Raw genomic sequence first — 23,828 nt, 5'->3', positions numbered from 1 at the left:
TTTGATTAACTCTTTGCCTAGATGTAGACCCCTAAGATCTCCTTCTCTATGTTTTTCTAAAAGTTGTATTCTTTTATTTTATTTTTTAACTTTACAATATTGTATTAGTTTTGCTATATATCAACGTGAATCCGCCACAGGTATACACATGTTCCCCATCCTGAACCCTCCTCCCTCCTCCCTCCCCGTACCATCCCTCTGGGTCATCCCAGTGCACCAGCCCCAAGCATCCAGTATTGTGCATCGAACCTGGATTGGCGACTCATTTCATATATGATATTATACATGTTTCACAGCAATCAGAGCAGAAAAAGAAATAAAAGGAATCCAAATTGGAAAAGAAGAAGTAAAACTCACTGTTTGCAGATAACATGATCCTCTACATAGAAAACCCTAAAGACTCCACCAGAAAATTACTAGAACTAATCAATGAATATAGTAAAGTTGCAGGATATAAAATCAACACACAGAAATCCCTTGCATTCCTATACACTAATAATGAGAAAACAGAAAGAGATATTAAGGAAACAATTCCATTCACCATTGCAATGAAAAGAATAAAATACTTAGGAATATATCTACCTAAAGAAACTAAAGATCTGTATATAGAAAACTGTAAAACACTGGTGAAAGAAATCAAAGAGGACATTAATAGATGGAGAAATATACCATGTTCATGGATTGGAAGAATCAATATAGTGAAAATGAGTATACTACCCAAAGCAATTTATAGATTCAATGCAATCCCTATCAAGCTACCAATGGTATTCTTCACAGAGCTAGAACAAATAATTTCACAATTTGTATGGAAATACAAAAAACCTCGAATAGCCAGAGCAATCTTGAGAAAGAAGAATGGAACTGGAGGAATCAACCTGCCTGACTTCAGGCTCTACTACGAAGCCACAGTCATTAAAAGTTGTATTCTTTCATGTTTTGCATTTTAAGTCTATGATCTAGTCTGATGATTTTTTGAAAGATGTGAAATTTAGATAAGGTTGATCTAATTCAGTTTTGCTTGTTGTTTACCATTTAAAGATTCATTCAGTCAACAAATATTGCTGAGTGCTTTGTAGGTCTGAGGCACTGTGTTTGGTACTGGATTTTTCCTCGTAGCCTATTGGGTTGAATCATTCCCCCGTCTTAGTACTTACAGGCAGTTCTTACTCTACATGGTACCATGTAAACTGAAATGTGTGCTTTTTAGAACCATGGCCTTGCTATGCAAAGTCCCATAGAACTGTTATTCAGTAGTTAGCATGGTCCTGTATAAGAACTACCTGTATATATATTTTAATTTGTATTTCTTACAGTAATAAAGCACAATATGATAGGTGAGTTCCAAAATTATTGTTGTCTTAAGGAACATATGTTTGAGTAATTCATATTTTATAATCAAGAAATATGCTTAAAAATACAGATCTCAACAGTTGTAAATTGATTTCAGAGATCTAAGAAATTAGCATTCTATACATAAAGCTGTTTATAATTCAGGTTCCTAGGAATGTGAAAATGTCATAAAGATCTATAGTAGAAATTTCCTGTTAATTAATTTAGTTTGTAATACTGCAAAAAGGACTTTTGATATATTGAATCTTCCCATGAAGTCATAAAGTTTCCATTTCTAGAAATATATCTGTAGTGATTAAAGATGATGATAGTACTGATACTGAACTGCCAAAATGGTCTCTCTCTTATCACTGACTGATGACTATATACTTGACTTTATTTGTCAAACTGTGTCAATCTAAGCAAAGTTAGTTTCTTCTAACTTTATATATTTACTAGATGTTAGTTTTCTTTCTCCTAGCAAAAGTAAATGGCATCTCCAAATTCACAGATCCTAAGTTCATGAAATTTAGAACCAGGATTGTAACTGTTCAGATCATTATGTCTAGAATAATCAGGTATACTCTGAAATGGAAGAACCAAAATAAGAGTTTCTTTTAAAGGGGGTTGAATGGTGACTACAAAACTACCTGTGATGGTAAATTACCTATATATTAGGTTCTCTTAACCCCTCTAAGTTCTTTGGAGTAAGAGTTATTCACTGTTTTCCTGATGAGGAAAATAAGGACCACAGACTATAGTCTAATCAGATTCTGTGTAGGCGTTTGAAGTAGATCTTTTTTCACATCAAAGCCTATGTGCTTTCCACAAGAACAGTAGCTTGAAAGAGAAACTGCAGCTGGAAGCAACGGTGGAGGTAATAAGCAGCTGCAGAGGTAAAAGAGATGAGAGTTAGTGATGAAGAAACACGGTAAATTGTCTTTGCCAGTTCTGCACATAGGGCTCAGCAGTTAGGAATAAAAGCTTTGGACTCAGACCTGAGTTTGAATCTTTAGTTTACCACTTGTCAGCTCTGAGATTTTGGTCAAAGTTGCTTAACATCTCTGAGTCACTATTTCCTCAGCTGTAAAATAGGTAGAATAATATCTAATATCTACCTGTTAAGGTTGTTTTGAGGACAGAAATGGCATAATGCAATTAAAGCTTCCACAGTGCTTGGCACAGAGTAAGTATTAAATAAATTGTGGTTTATAGTACAAAAACAATATTATTTGTATTTAAATATATTTAAAATATTGTGTACATAGTATTACACACAAAAGGAGGGAACACAGCCAGTAATCCCAAGCCTTAAATCTGCTCACACAAAATTAAAGGGTTTTCCCTTCTACTTTCATTAAGAAACATTTCTTCTCCCTTTAAATAAAACATTTTTATCACAAATGGCAAAAATAATTCTTACTGTTTTAATGTTTGCCTTGACAAGGGTCACTTACTACTCTTAAACCGTGATGCTGAACTTTTATCTCCTTAGTGATGGTTTTCAGTCTGTATGACACTAAGCTCAAAGAACAGTACTTCATAAACTTCAGTTCAGTTCAGTCTCTCAGTCGTGTCCGACTCTTTGAGACCTTATGAATCGCAGCATGCCAGGCCTGCCTGTCCATCACCAACTCCCGGAGTTCACTCAAACTCATGTCCATCGAGTCGGTGATGCCATCCAGCCATCTCATCCTCTGTCGTCCCCTTCTCCTCCTGCCCCCAATCCCTCCCAGCATCAGGGTCTTTTCCAATGAGTCAACTCTTTGCATGAGGTGGCCAAAGTACTGGAGTCTCAGCTTCAGCATCAGTTCTTCCAATGAACACCCAGAACTGATCTCCTTTAGGATGGACTGGTTGGATCTCCTTGCAGTCCAAGGGACTCTCACAAGTCTTCTCCAACACCACAGTTCAAAAAGCATCAATTCTTCGGTGCTCAGCTTTCTTCACAGTCCAACTCTCACATCCATACATGACCACTGAAAAAACCATAGCCTTGACTAGACGAACCTTTGTTGCAAAGTAATATCTCTGTTTTTCAATATACTATCTAGGTCGGTCATAACTTTCCTTCCAAGGAGTAAAGGTCTTTTAATTTCATGGCTGCAGTCACCATCTGCAGTGATTTTGGAACCCCCCAAAATAAATAAAGTCTGACACTGTTTCCACTGTTTCCCCATCTATTTGCCATGAAGTGATGGGACCAGATGTCATGATTTTCGTTTTCTGAATGTTGAGCTTTAAACCAACTTTTTCACACTCCTCTTTCACTTCCATCAAGAGGCTTTTTAGTTCCTCTTCACTTTCTGCCATAAGGATGGTGTCATCTGCACATCTGAAGTTATTGATATTTCTCCCGGCAATGTTGATTCCAGCCCAGCGTTTCTCATGATGTACTCTGCATAGAAATTAAATAAGCAGGGTGACAATATACAGCCTTAACATACTCCTTTTCCTTTTTGGAACCAGTCTGTTGTTCCATGTCCAGTTCTAACTGTTGCTTCCTGACCTGCATATAGGTTTCTCAAGAGGCTTAAACTTAGTGCATATCAAACTCGGTTATTTTCCAATTTCACATGCTTGGATTCCTTAATCAGAAGATTTCTGTTTACAGAAAGGTTGTGAGATTAATAAAAATAATTGGTGCATACCTTTTATCCTGGCAGCTCAGACAGTAAAGAACCTGCCTGCAATGCAGGAGACCTGAGTTCGATCCCTGGGTCAGAAAGGTCACCTGGAGAAGGAATGGCAACCAACTCCAGTATTCTTGCCTGGAGAATTCCATGAACAGAGGAGCATGGCGGGCTACAGACCATGTGGTCACAAAGAGTCAGACAGGACTGCCAGACTAACACTTTTCACCTTTTACTCAGATTCACAAATTTTAAACATTTTGCAACATGCTTTAACATTCTCTCTGTGTGGAGATTGACATTCCTGTTTTTCTGAACCATTTGAGACTAGGTTGTATATGTTATGCCTTAACAATTCAGTATTTTTCCTAAGAACAAGAATATATTAAAAATTCATTTGGGTTTTTCTTTAACATCTAACATTACAAGCTTTTTGGCCAACCCAATATTCTGGCAAAGCCACTACACAGTTATCAAATTCATTAAAGTTAACATTGATGTAAGTATTTTTACCCAATCTTAGGCTGTATATCTAGTTTTTTAGTTATTCCAATAATGTCCTTTATAGCACTTTTTTTCCGTATATGATCCAGTCCACACATTGAATTTAGATGTCATGTTTTTCAGTCTCCTTTAGTCTGGAATTATTCCTTTCTTCAGCTTCATGGCATTGGCAATTTTGAAAGAAAAAAAAAAAAAAGATTGTAGACTCGGGTTTCTCTGATATTCCTCATGATTAGATAAAGGTTATACATTTTTGGCCAAAATACTGTATAATTGTTATGTCCTTCTCAGGGTCCAGAGGCACATATGTTCAGAGGCAATATGTCTGTTTGTCTCTTATTGATAAAAGTTAAGTTTGAACACTTGGTTAAATACTATCTGATTTCTTAATTTCTTTTTGTAATTAATGAGTAATTTGTAGGGGCAGATACTTTGAGACTCTGTAAACTTTCCATTCTTTATCAAACTCCAGATTCAGCACTCATTGATAATTCTTGCCTGAATTATTTTTTCTATGATTATAGTAAAATGATAATTTTTCTAACTCCTTGTTATTCAGAATTTTACTATAAGGAAGAGCTTTCCTCTCTTCTTTATGTGTTTATTGATCATCAATGCAGACTCACTCATGGATTCTTCTTTATGTGATAATTGGAGTATCATTCTATAAGTTTTATTACTAAAGTGAAAGTCGTTCAGTAGTTTCAGACTCTTTGCGATCCCATGGACTATGCAGTCCATGGAATTCTACAGGCCAAAATACTGGAGTGGGTAGCCACTTCTCCAAGGGATCTTCCCAACCCAGGGATTGAACCCAAGTCTCAGGTCTCCCATATTGTAGGCGGATTCTTTACCAGCTGAGCCACAAGGGAAGTCCAAGAATACTGGAGTGGGTAGCCTGTCCCTTCTCCAGCAGATCTTCCTGACCCAGGAATTGAACCAGGGTCTCCTGCACTGCATGCAGATTCTTTACCAACTGAGCTATCAGGGAGCTATTTATTATTGTTTATTATATAGAGAGCTATGTATTACCAAAAGGCTCATCATTTTCGCTCTGTAAAAATATGATTTTGTCTAAACAAATGAGCTAACATTTTAAAATTATCTGTGAAGTGAACTCTGTATGTAATATTTAATACACCAGCCCTTTGAACTGTGTGTATTACTATTATATTATATGTACATTATCACCTTTAATATGACAGAACCAGAGCTTAGACTGCATGTGTGTGTTAGTCGCTCAGTCATGTCCGACTCTTTGCGACCCCATGGAATTTCCTTCTGGAGTGGATTGAAGTGGAGTGGGTTACCATTTCCTTCTCCAGGGGATCTTCCCAACCCAGGGATCAAACCCAAGTCTCCTGCATTGTGGGCAGGCTCTTTACTGTCTGAGCCATAGGGGAAGTAAATTCCCCAGAGTCCTGTAAGTGCTGACCAGTGGAGTCAGGACTTGAACTCAAGTGTCTGTTCAGCATCAGAGTCCTCAATACCATGCTCCCTCTGTGACTTGCTTCACAACTTCTGCAATGGATCTCATGTCTTTTTTAGTTTAATCACTTTTCTGACAGTTCCATCCACATGCCACACACCTGTTACCCTAAGGAAGACTGTGAGTAGGATGGAGCACTGTGGACACCCTTTCCTTTCTCCAAAGGAGAAATTTATGATATTGATCCTTCTCAAGTGATTTATCATGCTGCGTTCTTCCCCAGAATCCAGAACTGCTTTAAAGGGAAAAAGACATCCCACAATGGTAATTTGCAATATTATTTAGCAGTAGAAGGATAGAAAATGCAGTTTTCTTTGTCTGAATCATGTGTATATGTGCCTCAAACCTCCACCCTCCCCATTAACTTTTTTTTTTTTTAATCCTAAGAACCATCTGCTGGCTTTCCCTCTTTTCTACCTGCTGGATGCTTTCTGAGTTCCTTTATCCAGTGCTCTATTTAAATGATCCCATTTAAGTCCAGAGCCTAGGGAAATCACCCTGATTCTGCGTTCCCTAGCAACATCCCTGAGAAGAATAACAGCTGCCTAACCATATGCCACCATAAAGAGGTAGGGAAGTACATACAAATTGACATTAGATGCCTTAAATCTTGAGACTTCAGACATCATAGTCATCATATTTGATTATTTACCTTTGGTAGTACAAGTGCAAAAGAGAAGAATAAATATAATTATCTAAAATGACAACAGATATACTGTGATGAGCTTAGCAGTCAGTTCAATTTCTAGATATGTTCTTGCTAAGATCAGCAGAGAAATGGCTATGATAAAATTTTTTAAATGTTTATGAGTCATGTCAAAATTAAGCTGTACTTATGTTGTAATATGATAGCATATTTAAACCTTAAGGAAACTTAAAGTTCCTTCCAAATTTTTTGTTGATATTCTGTGCTTTTTTCATTGTTAATTTATTGTCTGTGGTTTTGCTTCTTCAGAATGTCTTATAATTGAAATCACACACACGATGTAGCCTTTTCAGATCAGCTGCTCTTACTTAGTAATATATATTTAAGTTTCTTCTGTGTCTTCTCATACCTCATTTCTTTCTAGCACTAAACATTCCTTTGTCTGGATATATCACAGTAAATTTATCCATTCACCTATTCAAGGACAATTTGGTTGCTTACAAGTTTCGGTAATTATGACTAAAGCTACAGGTCCACGTGCAGGTTTTTGTATGGACGTGAGTTCTCCACTTATTTGGGTAGATACCAAGGAGCATGAATGCTGAAGCATATGGTAAAAGCATGTTTATTTTTGTAAGAAACTGTCAAACTGTCTTCCAAAGTGACTGTATTGTTTTGAGTTTCCACATCTTTCCAATATTTGGTGTTATCAGTTTGGTATCTCAATCATTCTAATAGAAAATAAGAATTTAATTATTATAGCTTAAGTACTACTTTAGGAACTGCTACCATAATGGTAATATGTGTTATAAAGAGGAAAAGTTACTACCTTTTGTGGTTTCTTTGAAAAAACAAATTTTCCTACATTTAAAAATTATTAATATGTTCCTTCTCTCTATACCTCCCCCTTCCCCCCCCACCCCCCACCTCACCCAATCTCTTTATAGCTTAAGCTTTTGGATTTCCAAGGACGAAGAGTGAAAAATTATCCTGGACTGTTTTTCCTGTTTTAATCAACAAGTAGTCATTATCCAAAAAATAACCAACAATTCAGTAAATATACATGCTTTTTTAAATATTGAAAAAATAGCCTTTGATATTCTTTCAAATTCCATTCAGTTTTCAAATTTATTTGAAATATTTCAATTTTCAAAAATTATTCCTGATAATTTTCAGAATTTCTGGTCACCAATAGTCTGGCGGAGGGGTTGCTTTTTTTATTTTGATTACTACTCTTTATTGTAAACAGCCAATTAAAACAAAGCCATATTTTAAGGTTAGGTCATGCAATGAAATTTAATGATTTTGAACAAAAACCGGTTTCTTCCTCCAAATTTTTAAAACTCATACACATTAGTAGAAAAATTGGGTTTTTAAAACAGGAATATTTTATTTGTAAAAGAGATCTTGGAAATAATTTATGTTAGTTAAAAACACTTCCTGGTTTCATTTTTCTCAATGAATTTATTTGCCCTGGGAAAGTTACTTATTTGCAAAACCAAATGAAATGGAAAGGCTAGACCAGTAGCCTTCTAAATATTTGCATATAAGGAAGTCTGGTATTTGTAACAGATAAAGGTAGAACTGCTCTGGTGGGAGGTGGAGTGGAGGCAAGAGAGACTGGACCACCCCTCCCTTTCTCCTGCCTTTTCCCAGGGACCTCTGAGGAGTCCATAGGACCATATGGAGAAGAACTGGAAAATTGATTTCAAGATTTGTATTTAAAGCAGCAACAGAATCAAATAGTCATCACTGAGCTCTTTATCGTGGAGTTCTAGGTGTCTAATTTATAAGATTTCTGAATTAGACTTCAGGGCCTATGTTACATTTTATTACAGCCTACAACTTAAGAGCAGACTGGCAAGAATTAAACGAAAAGCCTGTTTCACAGCTGTTATGCATCTGGGAATTTGGTTAAAAGGGGCTAGCTTAGCTTAGCCTGGGTTGTGATAAAAAGCAGTGTGTAGGGACCTTTTAAATGAAGTCCTGTGCTCTGATCAGAGTTGTATTTAATACTGGCCCATAAGTCCACATAATTATAATTTTGTAAGAGTCTTTAGGACGTCAGTAACTTTTAAATCTTACCTTGTGAAAAATGATTATGTCACCTGTGGATTTTAAAAGCAGTTAGCAAACTGAGATAAAGGTGATAATCAAACCAAATAGTTCTCCAAATCCAAGTTTCATACTTACAATGTTCTGACTGTTCTTTGTAATTTGCTATTCTATTTAATATGTTTTTAATGTTAAAACATGTTAATTCTGATAAATGAATGCTTCATGTAGACCTGTAGTACTGCAGGGAAAGGTGGATTACTTTCTTAATAGAGCCTTACTCCATTCTGGCTTTTCTCCCAGGCTTGCAGATGGGTCAGGGGCTGTGGAGAGTGGCCAGAAACCAGCAGCTACAGCAGGAAGGCTACGGTGAGCAAGGCTACCTCAGCAGAGAGCAGAGCAGGAGGGTGGCTGCCAGCAACATGTCTCACACCAGTCATCGCAAACACGTCCAGGGGGGCATCGACATATATCATCTTCTGAAGACAAGAAAGTCTAAAGAACAGGAAGGATTCATTAATTTGGAAATGCTGCCTCCCGAACTAAGCTTTACCATCTTGTCCTACCTGAATGCCACTGACCTCTGCTTAGCTTCCTGCGTTTGGCAGGACCTGGCCAATGATGAACTTCTCTGGCAAGGGTAAGTTCAACTTACCATATTTGACCCAGATATCACCAAGTATAACCTTGCCTAAATGCTTTTTTTTTTTTTGGAGGGTGGAGTGCTGCTTTTTTCCATTTTAATATTCCCATCAAACTTAATTTATGGTCCTATATTTAAACTTTGTAAAAAAAAGTTTATGTCTATGCTTATTAGAACAGGATTTAAATCTGGATTGTTCATTTCTAAGAGAAATGCTTCCTTTATGCCTATATCTCTGACTCTTGGATTTTTTTTTTCCTTGATAAATTAAAGACTGGATTAGTTTTTGTATTTTAATTTAGGGGAGGTTCTGTTGCTTTTACATAGCTTAGTAATAAAAGTCAAAAGCTATGGGACTAGAGTAAAGAGGCTGCTAAAATGATAATTTTCTAAACAAGTTACTAAACTCCCTGTTACAGAATCATCTCATTTGGCTGGGGAAAAAAAAATGCAATGATATAAATTAACTATGAAGAAGATATTCCCATGTAAAAGTGAATATTCTACCCACTTTCCTCAGAAATTTTGATGTTATAGGCTGAGACAGTAACTTTCTTGTTTTCTTGCAAGCTCTCTCTCTCTCTGTGCGTGTGCGTGTAAAAGAGAGAGAAAAGAAGGAAATTTGGAAGTTTGAGTCAAAAATTAATAATACCAGAAAGTGAAACTATGGTATCCATCCAGAATTTTTTCGGAATTGTAACAAGATGAAAGGTTAGCTTTCAAATAATAACCAGTAGCTAATGCCCCTGAACAAAATTGGAAACAAGTGTCCCAATGTGTATTAATAGAAACAGTGTGTTTTGAGGTATTTTAAGTATTACAGATTTTGTAAAAAGTCATGTTTAGCTCTGATAGTAAAGAACCAGTGTTTTAAAGCAATATCCTAACATATACTAATCTTAGTGTTGCAGCTTTTCATTGAAGTATTAAAGTTACAGCATTACAGTTTCTCCCTCTGCCCAGCAGTTCCCCCACCCCCCACTCAATTATATTTCACAATGGAGCACATAGTTGTTTAATTCTGTTTAGACTCTTGGTTAGTACTGCAAGCTCGAGAGTAAGTTCCTTTGATTCAGATCCTGCCTCTACACAAATTAGCTGTGTGACCATGGGCAGCTTTTTTATGGTGTCTGTGTTTCTGTATCTGTAGTGCCAAATCATAGGATGGTTGTAAAGATTAAACAAATTAATACTATTAAAATGCTTTAAATAGTGCCTGGCATCTGTTAAGCACTTGGTAAATGTTAGCTGTTATCATTGTCATCATTTATGTTTAACTTCAGTGGGACTCGAATATTACCAATCTTTGTAATTCACATTTATTAAGTGTTGTCAGAATTGCTAAATTGAAGGCGTTTGTCTGTTTTACTCTAGTAAATAAATAAAGCAAGCATAAAATTAAGCAGTTTATACTTCAGAGCTGTAAAATCCAATTTTATATCATTTCATATCACTATTTTATCATGTACATACATCTTTAACTTAGAAGATTCAATCTGGTCATGTTTTCTCATCTGATTTTTATCATACTTACAGGCTGTGTAAATCCACTTGGGGTCACTGTTCCATTTACAACAAGAACCCACCTCTAGGATTTTCTTTCAGAAAATTGTACATGCAGCTGGATGAAGGCAGTCTCACCTTTAATGCCAACCCAGATGAGGTAAGTGAAGAATTTGAACATTTGTAACTGTTGAACTTAATTGCTCCAACATAATAAATTTGCAAGTAAAATTATAAGTCTCTTAACATGACTTTTGAATCACTGTGAAGCCCAGTGTTTGGAGTTATTGCTATATGACTTAGTCATTTCTTTCTTCCTTACTATGTCAAGTACTAATCTTGCAATCTGTTCACTTTGTATGGCAGCTTCCATGATGCGCATGCAGCCATCACCTACATTTGGTTGAGATACCACTACATTATCAGTTGAGAGCACAAAATATATTCATCAGACTTTACCTGCAGCATTTTCTTCATTTCCTTACTTCCACTTAGTTATGATTATCAGAGGATACAAAGGATATTTTTCTAGTTCGTGACACATCAAAATGTCTTTAAATAATGCCTTTAAAAATCTTAATCCCATGATAACATAGAAACAACTTATAGATTGTTATAAAATTGCATAGTTTTGCATTAATTATCTGATTCTTTTTTTTCTTAAGACAGTAAGCAAACACAAATAAAGAAGAGGGAGAGTGGGAGAATCAAAAAGCACTGCTTGAAATGAATTAATTATTTAATCCTTTCTTAACATATGAGTGATCAAAATGTGAAGATAGTTCTGTCACTGGCTCCCCTTCTCACCTATTCTTATTTCAATATATTCTGGAAAGGTTCAGATTTTTAGAAATGTTTCTTATTCTTATAAATCTAATAGAAATTACATAACACTCAGAACTATGACTTTTGGGTGGATCATTTAAGTCTTAGCCCCACAAATACAGTAAAGTATATATGTTATAAAGCAAATACATTATAAAGAACAGATATGTTATATTTGTTCTCTTCTTTCACCACTTTTATTTTCAATGAATAGAAGACATACTTTTAATGAAAGTAGAATGATTTATTAGAAGTTAAAGTTCAAAGTATACATTTAAAACCAGTATAATATTGATGTTGCCAGTTTAAACAGGTCATATGACTAGTGTTACAATAAGAAATATTTTGCATTAGTATCTTGAGTTAATTGAATGATGATTACTAGAAAATTGAGGCAGAGGGGTATGGTGTTTTACTCTAGATACGTGGGAATCAGGAAAGGCAGCTAGCTATTACAGGCCTGTCTTATTAGGACTAATTTATCAAGTCATACTGGCTCCAGTCATGAATTATGCCAATATTGAGCAAAACTGTCATCCCCAATTCATATCAGTTGCAAATATTACATTATAAGGAAAGTGTAACTCGGTAAGTACTGAGTTGTACCTTTGCAAAGTCAGAAAAGTTGGATATAACTGCTCATATTGATTATGGTAAGTAGTCATTCCCTGCTAAAAGAGTACCATTTTTAAAATAAATTATAAAGCATCCTTTTTATGCAAAAATGAAAATATAGATAGGCCCTTATATACTAGAATATTATATGGGTAGTTTTAAATATCTGAATTGGAAAAGTTAGATGTCAAAATATGTTTCCATCTTTGCAGCTACATATATCAGACTATAGAGTTCTTTTGTACCTCCTCTAGAATATTTGCGGGGGCGGGGGGAGGGGGGCAGAGAAAAGAGGTAAGATTAAAGTCCTCTTTATCTGACAATAAACTATAAAAGTCAAATGTTTGCCTAAAGAGGGGATTCAAGTTACTAATTAAAAATAAGATTTTTAGATCTTCAGATTTTTACTTATCCATCCTACCTCCCATTATTATTGAGAGTTGGCTGTATTTTCTTTCTTTTACTCCCTGGCCTGATTCAAAGATATCCTGGAGCATTCCAGAAGTATTGAATTCACTGTTCTGAAAGGGGCACTTACTGTTGTCAGGCAGCGTGGAACTAAACCATTCAAAGTGACTTTGGTTCCAGAATTCTGCTTCTGTGCTTTTATGAACATCACCCAGGCTCTCAGCAAGCAGCTGTGGCCTAATAACAAAATAGAATTCTCTCTTTACCAGAGTACCCTTAGGACATAAGTAGGCATGGAAGGACACTGAAGTACACTTGTAGGTGCAGGGAAATGAAGAGAAGTATTTTAATTAATATTCCACACTTGCTTTCATTGACTGATAAATAATCAATGTCAGTTTGGTTGCTTAACCAACCAAAATATAATCAAAAGATCATCCTAGTAGATGTTTTTATACAGAACTCACCTACATGAGTCATATTTCATCCAGGTCTTAGAATGACTCTTGCCATGATTTTTAGTGCTAGCAATCAGAAAGTACCTATGGAGGTTGATTATTTTTCCCCCTCACTGGAGCACTGTCATCAGATGTGTTATTTGGGTTTATTTAAGCCTGAGAAGTAAACTAATTACGTTTGATGTTATGTTTAAATGTAAGCGGTGTTTATTTTAAGTACCTGAGATAAGATGTATATAATTGTTCAATATTGTAATAAATCTACTTTTCCATAATTTCTAGTTCTGTACTTAACATTTTGATAGCAAGCATCATTAAAATATTATAAAAATAAGAATACTTACAGCCACAGGGAGCAAGATTCTCCAAAGGACATCGTTCATGTCACGGATATGGGTAACCAAACTCCACAGCAGCTGCTGGCAGTGGCTCATGGGGTGGGGGAGAACTTCTGCACAGTCTGTGGTACGATTGTCTAGCACGCTGCTGTTATATGCATGATGTTGTGATCTCAGCTGTTTGAAAGTCTTGATCTTGTGCATGAGCTTGTGTACCTTGTGGCAGGTGACCACATTCTAGTAAAGGAATGTGCTAAAAACCATCTGTTTACATTAGGCCATATTTCCCCTGCATGTACAAGTTATGTGTGTGATTTTATTCCCCAGCATTATTATAATAAAGTAATTTTACGTATCAACCAGTAACTTATTCCATTGAGTAATAAATGTTTTCTTGACAGTTATTTGTAAATTTAAAGGATGAAATTGGTAGTGAACATGGTTTAACTTTATAGGCTTATTTTTGTTTCTATATATGTTTATAAATTTTTAAAATAATACCCTCAGTAAAGTGAAGTCGCTCAGTCGTGTCCAACTCTTTGCGACCCCATGGACTGTAGCCCACCAGGCTTCTCTGTCCATGGAATTTTCCAGGCAAGAGTACTGGAGTGGATTGCCATTTCCTTCTCCAGGGGACCTTCCTGACCCAGGGATCAAACCCGGGTCTCCTGCGTTGCTGCTGCTGCTAAGTCGCATCAGTCGTGTCCGACTCTGTGCGACCCCGTAGATGGCAGCCCAACAGTTGCAGGCAGACGCTTTACCGTCTGAGCCATCAGGGAAGCACCAGTATCCTCACTGGGGTCAGGTAAAGAAGATTTTTTAAACACTGTATAAACACATTTTTCCTGTGTTCATGTAGAAAGAGCCACATGCATACAATTGTGTGTATTTTATAAGACAGATCTGGGATAACATCTATTATGAGAAACATTTTAAATTTTACCTAAGCATATATTTAGATGTAAATGTGTAAGCAAATTATTTTCAAGGGATCATCTTTTTGTTGTTGGACCAGCTAAAATACAAACAGGAAATTTGGAGGAGTTCTCCATTATAGAAAAGGACTTGGGTGTTTGTATTCAATTTTTACATTGTCTCATATATAAAATCTTACTTTTTTGGTCCAATATTCAGCACCAAAATGTTCACTGCCATGACTTCATACCATAGAAGCAATGATGAACAGTAACTATTTTCCTGGAGGTAGAAAACTCTGATATCATCAGAAAGTGCACATTTCCCAAATGTATTTTTTGGAATAATTATTCCATAAGATAATGGACATAGTCAAAAGATTTCCCAAGTCTAATAAATTTGATCATGATAAGTTACAGTTAGTTGGCTTATTTAAAGAATAACTTTTCAAAGCCTTTATAATATATTGATTCCCATTGTGAATATCTAAGAAGAAAGTGTTGTGAGTGAGTTTATTTGTCATAGTCTCTTTTTGGCGAGGTGGGGTGGAGGGCTATAAAGTAACATTCTGGGGAACACATTCTGAGGTATGCTAGGGTAGATTATCTGTAGTCTTACTCTGTGTGAATGTGTTTCTAAATGAATTAAATAAAGCTGGATTAAATAGTGGAAATACCCTTATTCACTGACAGCTATATGATGTTTATTTTACCTATAATCTCCTTTCCTATTTAAAAGTCTATGGATCTATAATTTTTTGTTCTCTTTCCTTTGGTCTGATAGTATTAATTACAAAAAAAAAATAATAAAACAGAGTTGAGTCTAGACAACCAAGAGCTTTATTCATGTTCTATATTTTGATTGTAGTCAAACATGTTAAGTTTGGAAAATAAGGGTAGGACATCAAACCTGATAGCAATATTGTATTCAAATAACAACCTGTAGACACTGATTAAGTATTTGTATCACTAACTTGGAACAGATCATTCATCAACATATCCTTGGTGTCTCATTCTCTACACTAACTCTATTAAATCTCCTGCACCAGGGGTATTCCCAGGGAAGATTGACAGGCCACAAAAGATGCTTTTTAGTTTGGCAAATGTACCGCTTTTGGGGGTTTTATCCCAGCTCTGCAGGCCTTGAAGTTTGACTTTATCTTTCCACTGAAGTTAGATCAGTCTCTCAGGAATAAACTTAAGCCATATAGTAGAACCTGAGCCAGTTTGACAGTCAGATGGGTGTACTTTAAACAGTGCCTCATAGCACAGAGAGAGAATGCTTAAGCTCTTAGCTAATGTCACAAACTAAAATATGTCTAGGAATGATTGGGTCCTCACTCCCCTTCACTGTCCTGCTCTACTCAGTACCACATTTTATAATGTACCTGTAGTACCCACTTTCCCTGTATGGTTCATCTAGGTGTTTTTGGCTTGAAAGAACAAAGAACCTAATAATGGTTTAAGCCGGATAAATTTATTTGCTTCAGAAGACACCCAGAATGGGTATCCCAAAGTTGTTTCAGTGATACAGTGGGAGCTCAATGTGTTGACTGGTTACCACTACTCAAGGCATCACATTCTCATATGAAAGTACCCTCAGCACAAAGATCAGCGGCAAACTCCTCATATTCCTTATGCTGATTAAGGAGAAAAAATTCTTTTCTGGAGCCTTCAGTATGCTTCTGCTCATTTCTTATGACCCAAACTGAATCACATGAACGCCTCTAGACCAGTGGAGAACAGAAGAGAAAGGGTTATGCTATTGGCTTAGACTTAACATGACTTAGCAACTGTGGCTGACATGCTAGAAGCAGTGAAAGAGCAAAACGGCCTTTGAGCAGGCTTCCAAGAGTCTGCAGCACTGTTTTCACTAGTGAGCCACTCGAAAAATGTGTGATTCTACTTCTCTTGTTCCTGGGGCTCTGCTGGTTTAGAGACATTAATAGTCAAGGCAAGAGTATTGACACCAGAGGCACAACAATGCAGATTGCTGGCAGAGACCACCCTCTCGCTGTTTTAGGTCCTCCTGCCACTGAACAAATAGACCTAAAGGGAGGAAGAAAAGGTACAAGCGTAGGTAATTATTCTGTGGTTGAAGTGACTATACTTAATTACCAGAAGGCAATAGTTACTGCTACACAGTGTGGAAAAACAAAAGAATATAAGCGGAACTCAGGAGATGTCTAGAGTTCCTTCCAGTTCCACTATATTCTATTGTGAAAGTTATTTTTTAAAAAATCCCTGTAGTCCTATATGGGTAGGATTTAAACCCCATCACTTAGATACCTCACTAGATAAAGACCCTCAACAGCCGAGAGCCCAGCTCCATTCCTCAGGAGTTGAGTATAGATTATCCCAAGCTAATCATGTTGCTTTCATTCCCTTTGGCTTCCATGACATCCATGTAGTCCAGTGCCAATCTATGAGACTGGAAGAAAGAATACTGTGTGCTGTATGTGCACGTGTGTACTTCTGGGCATGGGTGTGTAGCAATGTAGTGATAGAAATACCTCTGACCTCCTTGCAGCCATGTAGGTTGTTAACACACCCAGACAGACACACTGGAAAGAAAGAATTGGGTCTGTGTTCCGTGTGTGAGCCTAAAAATCCTAGAGCCTTAGTAATTTGGGACTTCTTATACAAGGCAATAAATCACTGGACATTTTTTGAATTGAGGTTCCTGCTCTTTGTAGTTAAAACATACTAATGCTACATAATCATTATCACCCAAACTCATAGGAGTTTGACATGTAATTCTGAACCAAGTTTTTCAGAAAAATAGACATTGCTGGTTCTCATTAGCAAATTAATTTTATCTCCAGTTTGCTGATGAGAGTTTATTTAGAGCAAAAAGAACTTGTTGACAATGAGAGGAATCCCTTACCAAATATACCTTCTCTATGAAATATATATACTCAAAAGACCTAAAATGCTCTCATTCATTAGCAAAATCCCTTTACCTTGATCATTGTTAGAGTCAAAGTACAAAAAAACTCTGCCTCTCAGACACTGAATATTAATTAACTTCTGTCTAGATAACTTAATAACCTTCTACCTGGTACAGCTAGTCAAGTCATACTAAACTTAGTCACACATAACTAAACATTTAGTCATACTAAACATTAAAACTCTCTTAAGGTCAACATGATGTCAGTATGTGCATATGTATGTATGTTTCTGTTTCAATCTGATCTATTATGTGTTGGTTTTGTCTGGTGTCTACTAGATCAACTTTATTTTACACTTCGCCCTGACCATACTGTATCTTTGACCATCCTCCCATACCCTCCCCTGTCTCCAAGTCATTCCCTCACGTGGTTTAGAATCAGTCCGTAGAAGGACACTTAGAGACTTGGCATAAACCTTTCAGAAGCTTCAGAGAAAATTAGTTTTCCAGGACCCTTTCTAGTCTGTATCTAATTGAAAAAGATTCAGGACTAGAGTATTCCACAGTTTATTCATCACCCAAACCACCTGATGGGCTTTGCTTTTGTTTTCCTCTGTATGTTATAGGAAACACTAATTTGCTACTGGAGTAAAAGCATACTGAAATTAATGCACAGTGTACTGAGAACTAAGAACTAGAGGAAAGAATAAAATTAGTATATTTTAATTATAATATTTTTGACACCACAGCACTAATACTTCATATTTTAAAATAGGAAATGCTAAAAATGAGGGAGATTTTTTCTTTGTATGAATTTTGTTACCAATTTAGATAAATGTTCCTAGAAACTTTGCAGTATTGTATTTATATTTTAAATACATATCCAAGAAAATTCTGTTTGCCTTTTATTTCCTTATTATACCCTATCCGACCACCTTGACACCTCTCCAGTGTTCTTTTATCTGATGTAACCAGTTTCACTGAAACTTGACATCGCTTTCTAGATTTAAGTTCTCAGCTTTACCATCAGAAGTAGTTGTCTCCCCTGAATGTCTTTCCTGAATTTGAAATTGTTGCTACCAATGTCACAGTAGATGTCACTCAAATATGACTGCTTTATCAGAAATTGAAAAGATAGTATTTCCTCAATTATTGGATGTCATCAGTTGCACACCATCTATCAATTTAATTGCAGCTTTGAAATATGGAAGTATTAGAGAAACACTATGCATTTTCAACCAGCTAGTTGTGGTGTACATTTAGCCATAAGATTATGTAACATTTTTCCCTTTCATAAGATTTTTAAAGATACCTTCTATATAATAAAAGTCTTAAGATCTTTCTGAACCACTTATTAGCAGTTAAATATATCATTAGAATGACATGTCACTTTTTATTTTTGGAATAGTGATTTCAACCTTTATGAGTTTATAATTTGAGGTGTTTATGGTGCACCTATCTAATTCATAGGTTTTAGATACTTTTTTTTTCTTTTTTATGTTACGATTGTCTTTTCCCCCCCGCCCCCCTCCCCGTTTGAATTATATAATCCTTACAAGTTTACAGCTTCTCTTGAAAGTCATCTGGAAGCTTTATACAGAAAGAGTTGAGCATTCATTCAACAAATATTTATTAAGTATCTCTCCACTTCCTAGGCGTATGACTTTGGCCTCGTGCAAATTATTTACACCTTCTATGCTTCAATTTCCCCAACTCCAAAATGGAGATAATAATAGTATGTATATCATGGTGGTGTCATGAAGATTTAATGAAATAGTATGGGTTAAATGCTTAGTGCTCACCAAACTGTAGCTTTATTTTATACTAGAAGCACAACTGCGCACACCATAGTATCAGCAGCAGACCCTGCTCTAGGTTAGGGGTTCTTTGTCTCCTGGAACTTTTGGATTGTAGTAGATAAATATTTGACACCTGAGCAATGGTCCTTCATCAAGTATGTACCAGAAACACCAGCATCTTCTAGCTTTAGATAGTGATAAACTTTGCCTTTAATTTTGTTTTCTGACATGTGATGAGCAGTTTTTGCATATTTTAATAATAGTTAATGTTATTAACCAGTAACTTTTTGGTTCAGTGGTAGTGCTTAGTTTAATCTTTTAAAAGACATTTTAAGCAATAAATCGAGGTACATACAACATTATGCTCAAATTTAAACATGTTTGGACTGAAATAGTGGTAGGATGAACAGAGACTTCAATTACATGAAAAAGTATGCACATGTGATGACAGCAAAACTACCATTTAAACCCCAGCTTCTCTATTAATAAGATTTGGGTTTTTGAAAAATCTTTTTTTTGTTATTTTAACGTCCTTTTAAAAGTATTCTCAGTCAGGAAAACATTTAAAAAGTCTTGTTTATTTGAAAATTGCTTCAGAGCTGTTAAAATATATTTATAAATGTATATTCCAGATAATATAAAATTGTAAGTTTTATTTATCAAAGTCTGTCATTTAAATAGCTACATATGTATGTGTGTATGTATATTTCTATAATTGCACATATTGCAAGTAAAATGTTTGTGTGTGATTTTTATAAAGCAGGAATTCTAGACATAATATTAGTGCTTAAATGTGTCACTTTGTCATTAGTTTGAAGTGTTAGTAACCATACCTTAACCTAATAGAGATTTATCTCCATATTTTGATTAATGCTATTTTTTTCTAATTTACAGACAGATTAGAGATAGTACTTTTTCTAGAAGCTTACATAGCCTACCAGCAATTTTGTCAATATAATTACAATAATGATTGCTGTATTTAACTTTTAGTAGTAATTTGTCTCCTCTTATGGCAGAAAGTGAAGAAGAACTAAAGAGCCTCTTGATGAAAATGAAAGAGGAGAGTGAAATAGTTGGCTTAAAGCTCAACATTCAAAAAACTAAGATCATGACATCTGGTCCCATTACTTCATGGGAAATAGATGGGGAAACAGTGGAAAACAGTGACAGACTTTATTTTGGGGGCTCCAAAATCACTGCGGATGGTGACTGCAGCCATGAAATTAAAAGACAGTCCTTGGAAGAAAAGTTATGACCAACTTAGACAGCATATTAAAAAGCAGAGACATTACTTTGCCAACAAAAGCCTGGCTAGTCAAGGCTATGGTTTTTTGAGTAGTCATGTATGGATGTGAGAGTTGGACTATAAAGAAAGCTGAGCGCCAAAGAATTGATGCTTTTGAATTGTGGTGTTGGAGAAGACTCTTGAGAGTCCCTTGGACAGCTAGGAGATCCAGCCAGTCCACCCTAAAGGAAATCAGTCCTGAATATTCATTGGAAGGACTGATGTTGAAGCTGAAACTCTAATACTTTGGCCATCTGATGTGAAGAACTGACTCATTTGAAAAGACCCTGATGCTGGGAAAGATTAAAGGCAGGAGGAGACGGGGACGACAGAGGATGAGATGGTTGGATGGCATCACCGACTCAATGGACATCAGTCTGAGTAAACTCCGGGAGTTGGTGATGGACAGGGAGGCCTGGCATGCTGCAGTCCATGGGGTCACAAAGAATTGGACATGACTGAGCAACTGAACTAAAGTGAACTGAGTAGTTTATCACTTTGGAAGTAACGTCATTTGCATGCAGTGGTCTGTCCCAGTGATGGGTGTGACTCCTGGTGACTCTTAGAACTCACAGATACAGCTTGCTTTCTGTTTGAGGCTGTTAGAATAAATGAATAGGAACTTTGTAGTGTTATTTGAGGGAGAAGGCAATGGCACCCCACTCCAGTACTCTTGCCCGGAAAATCCCATGGATGGAGGAGCCTGGTATGCTGCAGTTCGTGGGGTCACTAAAGAGTCAGACACAACTGAGCGACTTCACTTTCACTTTCCACTTTCATGCACTGGAGAAGGAAATGGCAACCCACTCCAGTGTTCTTGCCTGGAGAATCCCATGGATGGAGAAACCTGGTAGGCTGCAGTCCATGGGGTCGCACAGAGTCGGACACGACTGAAGCGACTTAGCAGCAGCAGCAGTGTTATTTGAAACCTTAAACAACGAAGTTCATGTTATTTTTGTCTGATGGCATTGCTTTCTCTCCTATGAAAAAGAAACAGAAAGATCTGTCCTCCACCTCGCCTCCATTTTTCCTGGACTCCATTAGAGATGATTTTCCATTTTTCTTTTTATTTTCTTTGAACTATCCCTGCTTTTTTTGAGTTTCCTGTTGACATTTTCTAATAGCCACAAATAATTTAGGGTGTAAGTGTGACTGTTCTTAGCAGTTCCTCAGCATTGTGTACTTTCATGTACCAAAAGCCCTCCATAAATTGTTTTTGGAGACTGAAATCCTTGCCAACTCAAACAGGTCCATGAGTAAGCTGACTTCAGTCCATATTCCATACTCATGACTTTTCATCATCCTCCAGACAGAATATGGGGTTCTGACCAATTCCAGTTAGAGAACTTTAAAAATTTGGTCAGAGCTTTTCCTTTAGTCTTTTCAGTCGATTGATTAGATTAACCATCATTAAATTACCATGAATAAAATTGCCATGAGTAAAAGTGTGACATTTCTGAAGTTACATGCTGAAGGACAGTTTTATACACCAGAGAGTGGCATAGCTAAACGTAGTGGGTAGAATGAAATGAAATGACAGCATAAAAACAAGGATACCTAGTTTTAAAACTTGCCCTTTAAGTAAAATAATCTTTATTTTACTTTAGCTAAAAAACAAAGTGTTGATATTTTAATTTGCAGAGTATTATATCCCTAGAAGAATTTCTAGATGTGTTTTTTCCGTTAACTATAGTGCCCATGTTCTCTAAATAAATAGGAAGAACGAGAAATTCTGGGCTGGCTAATATTAATAGATTTTACATTTTTATTAGCAATTATGATAGCACTAGAAAAAGGAGAAATAGTATCAGAGCTGTCATCTTAGCCAGTGCTGCTGCTATTTTCAAATAAGACAATGGGAATACTCTGACCGGGCGAAGGACTTCCCCTTTTAAAAAATAATTAAAATTTTAAAATTAAAGCTTTTACAATATAATATCTTATTTTTATGTTTTTTTAGTATGAAAATGTTACATTTCAATTGCTCATTTCCCTGTGGTTAAAATGTACACTTGACTATTAATAGATCAGTTCCATATTGAAACAAAAATTAGAAATCTAGATTGAAGTATTTCATTTTATAAATATTTATTGTTAAAATTTAAGGATCGTAATTCTAAAAGTTTTCAAATGTCCTTTTAAAAAGGAAATTAAATGCAGTGTCCAGCTTGCTTTCTGTTGTGTAATGCTCAGAGGACAGATTTATTACCTGAAAAGTAGTAGCTGTAATACTTGGTTTTTACATTTTATACAACAGCAAGTTTAAACAAAACTAGTTAAAGCAAATTTTTTCACTAAATTTCTTTCCTAAGTTGTTCTTTAGGAAAACACATTAAAGATACTCCCTAATATGTCAGTTTTGTTTTATTAGTAATTTTTTCTGTTGATACCAACTGTTACACAAAGTTTCTGCCAAGTGTCTGGGCCAATTGCCAGTACTTTCAGTACTAGTATTCAGCACTTAAAAAAAATATATTAAGACTTTATCATTTAAAGCAGTTTTAGGTTCACAGCAGAAGTCAATATTTTACATGCCTTGTTTCCTAGAATTCACTTTGTCCCCAAATATATATTTTTTGGTTCTGAACATATATATATAGTAGATTTTTGCCTTTGAAGTATACTATGGGTAATAATTTGATTTTTAAAAATAGGAGAGAAAAACATGAGTTTAATACAATAGAAGAAAAACAAAGGATGTATATCTTAAAACAGCAATTGCTGTGTGAAAGAGCCATTCTTATAGTAATAAGAAAATGGGAAGATGCATTGTGTAGAGGACTGAGCTTCATTCAACACATCGTTCTTCAATCTGAATTCCTTCTTAATACTGGTTTTAGCTATTTGCATATGTTTTCTTAACTTATTTGTTTTTGCCACCTAAATAAACCTTTTGTCTAAACAACTTACCACTCTAATTATATTGTTTAAGTCTTGGTGTTGTCATTTGCGTAATAAATTTTAGTGATATACTCCATGGAGGATGCTTTACAGAATTTCTTGATATATATATATTTTTTTATCTTTGAATCACTGAAAGCATGTATTCTATTTAAAGCTTTAACATGAGATAAGATGAATTCACCTTAACTTCTTTTGGGTTTTCATTGCTGCTTACCATTCCTTTTGTTTATTCCTAATGGATTTCCTGTTATACCCTCCACCACTGTTGATAGAAATCTTTACCATTTTGCTCAAGGAGCTAAGAGTTTGCTCTTGTCCAACTCCTTCTGGATGGCTTATCTTCCCTAAAAAGAAAACCAACATGCACTCTGTTTTTGTCTTTTAATGCTTTCTCCAAACACCTGTTTCTGAACCAGTAGAGCCATCCTGTCCTCCAGGCTGAGAAAGTGTCTTAGACCCCACCTGTATTTTCGATCCTTTCCCCCGTTCTCCTCTACTTGCAGCTCCAATTATGTCCTCTTACTTTTTTGCCATTAATTTTGCCATTTTTTTTCTCCTATGGCAACCCATTCCAATATTTTTATCTGAAG

The 23,828-nt window shown here is 35.8% G+C and overlaps 1 protein-coding gene across 1 annotated transcript in view; it reads left to right on the top strand.

The window, feature by feature from the left end:
- The window catches only part of FBXO8 (F-box protein 8), a 39,454-nt gene that overhangs the window by 7,179 nt on the left and 8,447 nt on the right, over positions 1-23,828 (top strand). The window contains 2 exon segments of the mRNA NM_001015667.3: positions 8,960-9,296; positions 10,836-10,962. Coding sequence (NP_001015667.1) covers positions 8,968-9,296; positions 10,836-10,962 — 456 coding nt within the window. The 5' untranslated portion in view covers positions 8,960-8,967.

This window comes from Bos taurus, chromosome 8, assembly GCF_002263795.3.
Source record: "Bos taurus isolate L1 Dominette 01449 registration number 42190680 breed Hereford chromosome 8, ARS-UCD2.0, whole genome shotgun sequence".
Lineage (NCBI taxonomy): Eukaryota > Metazoa > Chordata > Mammalia > Artiodactyla > Bovidae > Bos > Bos taurus.
This window is presented reverse-complemented; position numbering and strand designations above follow the sequence as displayed.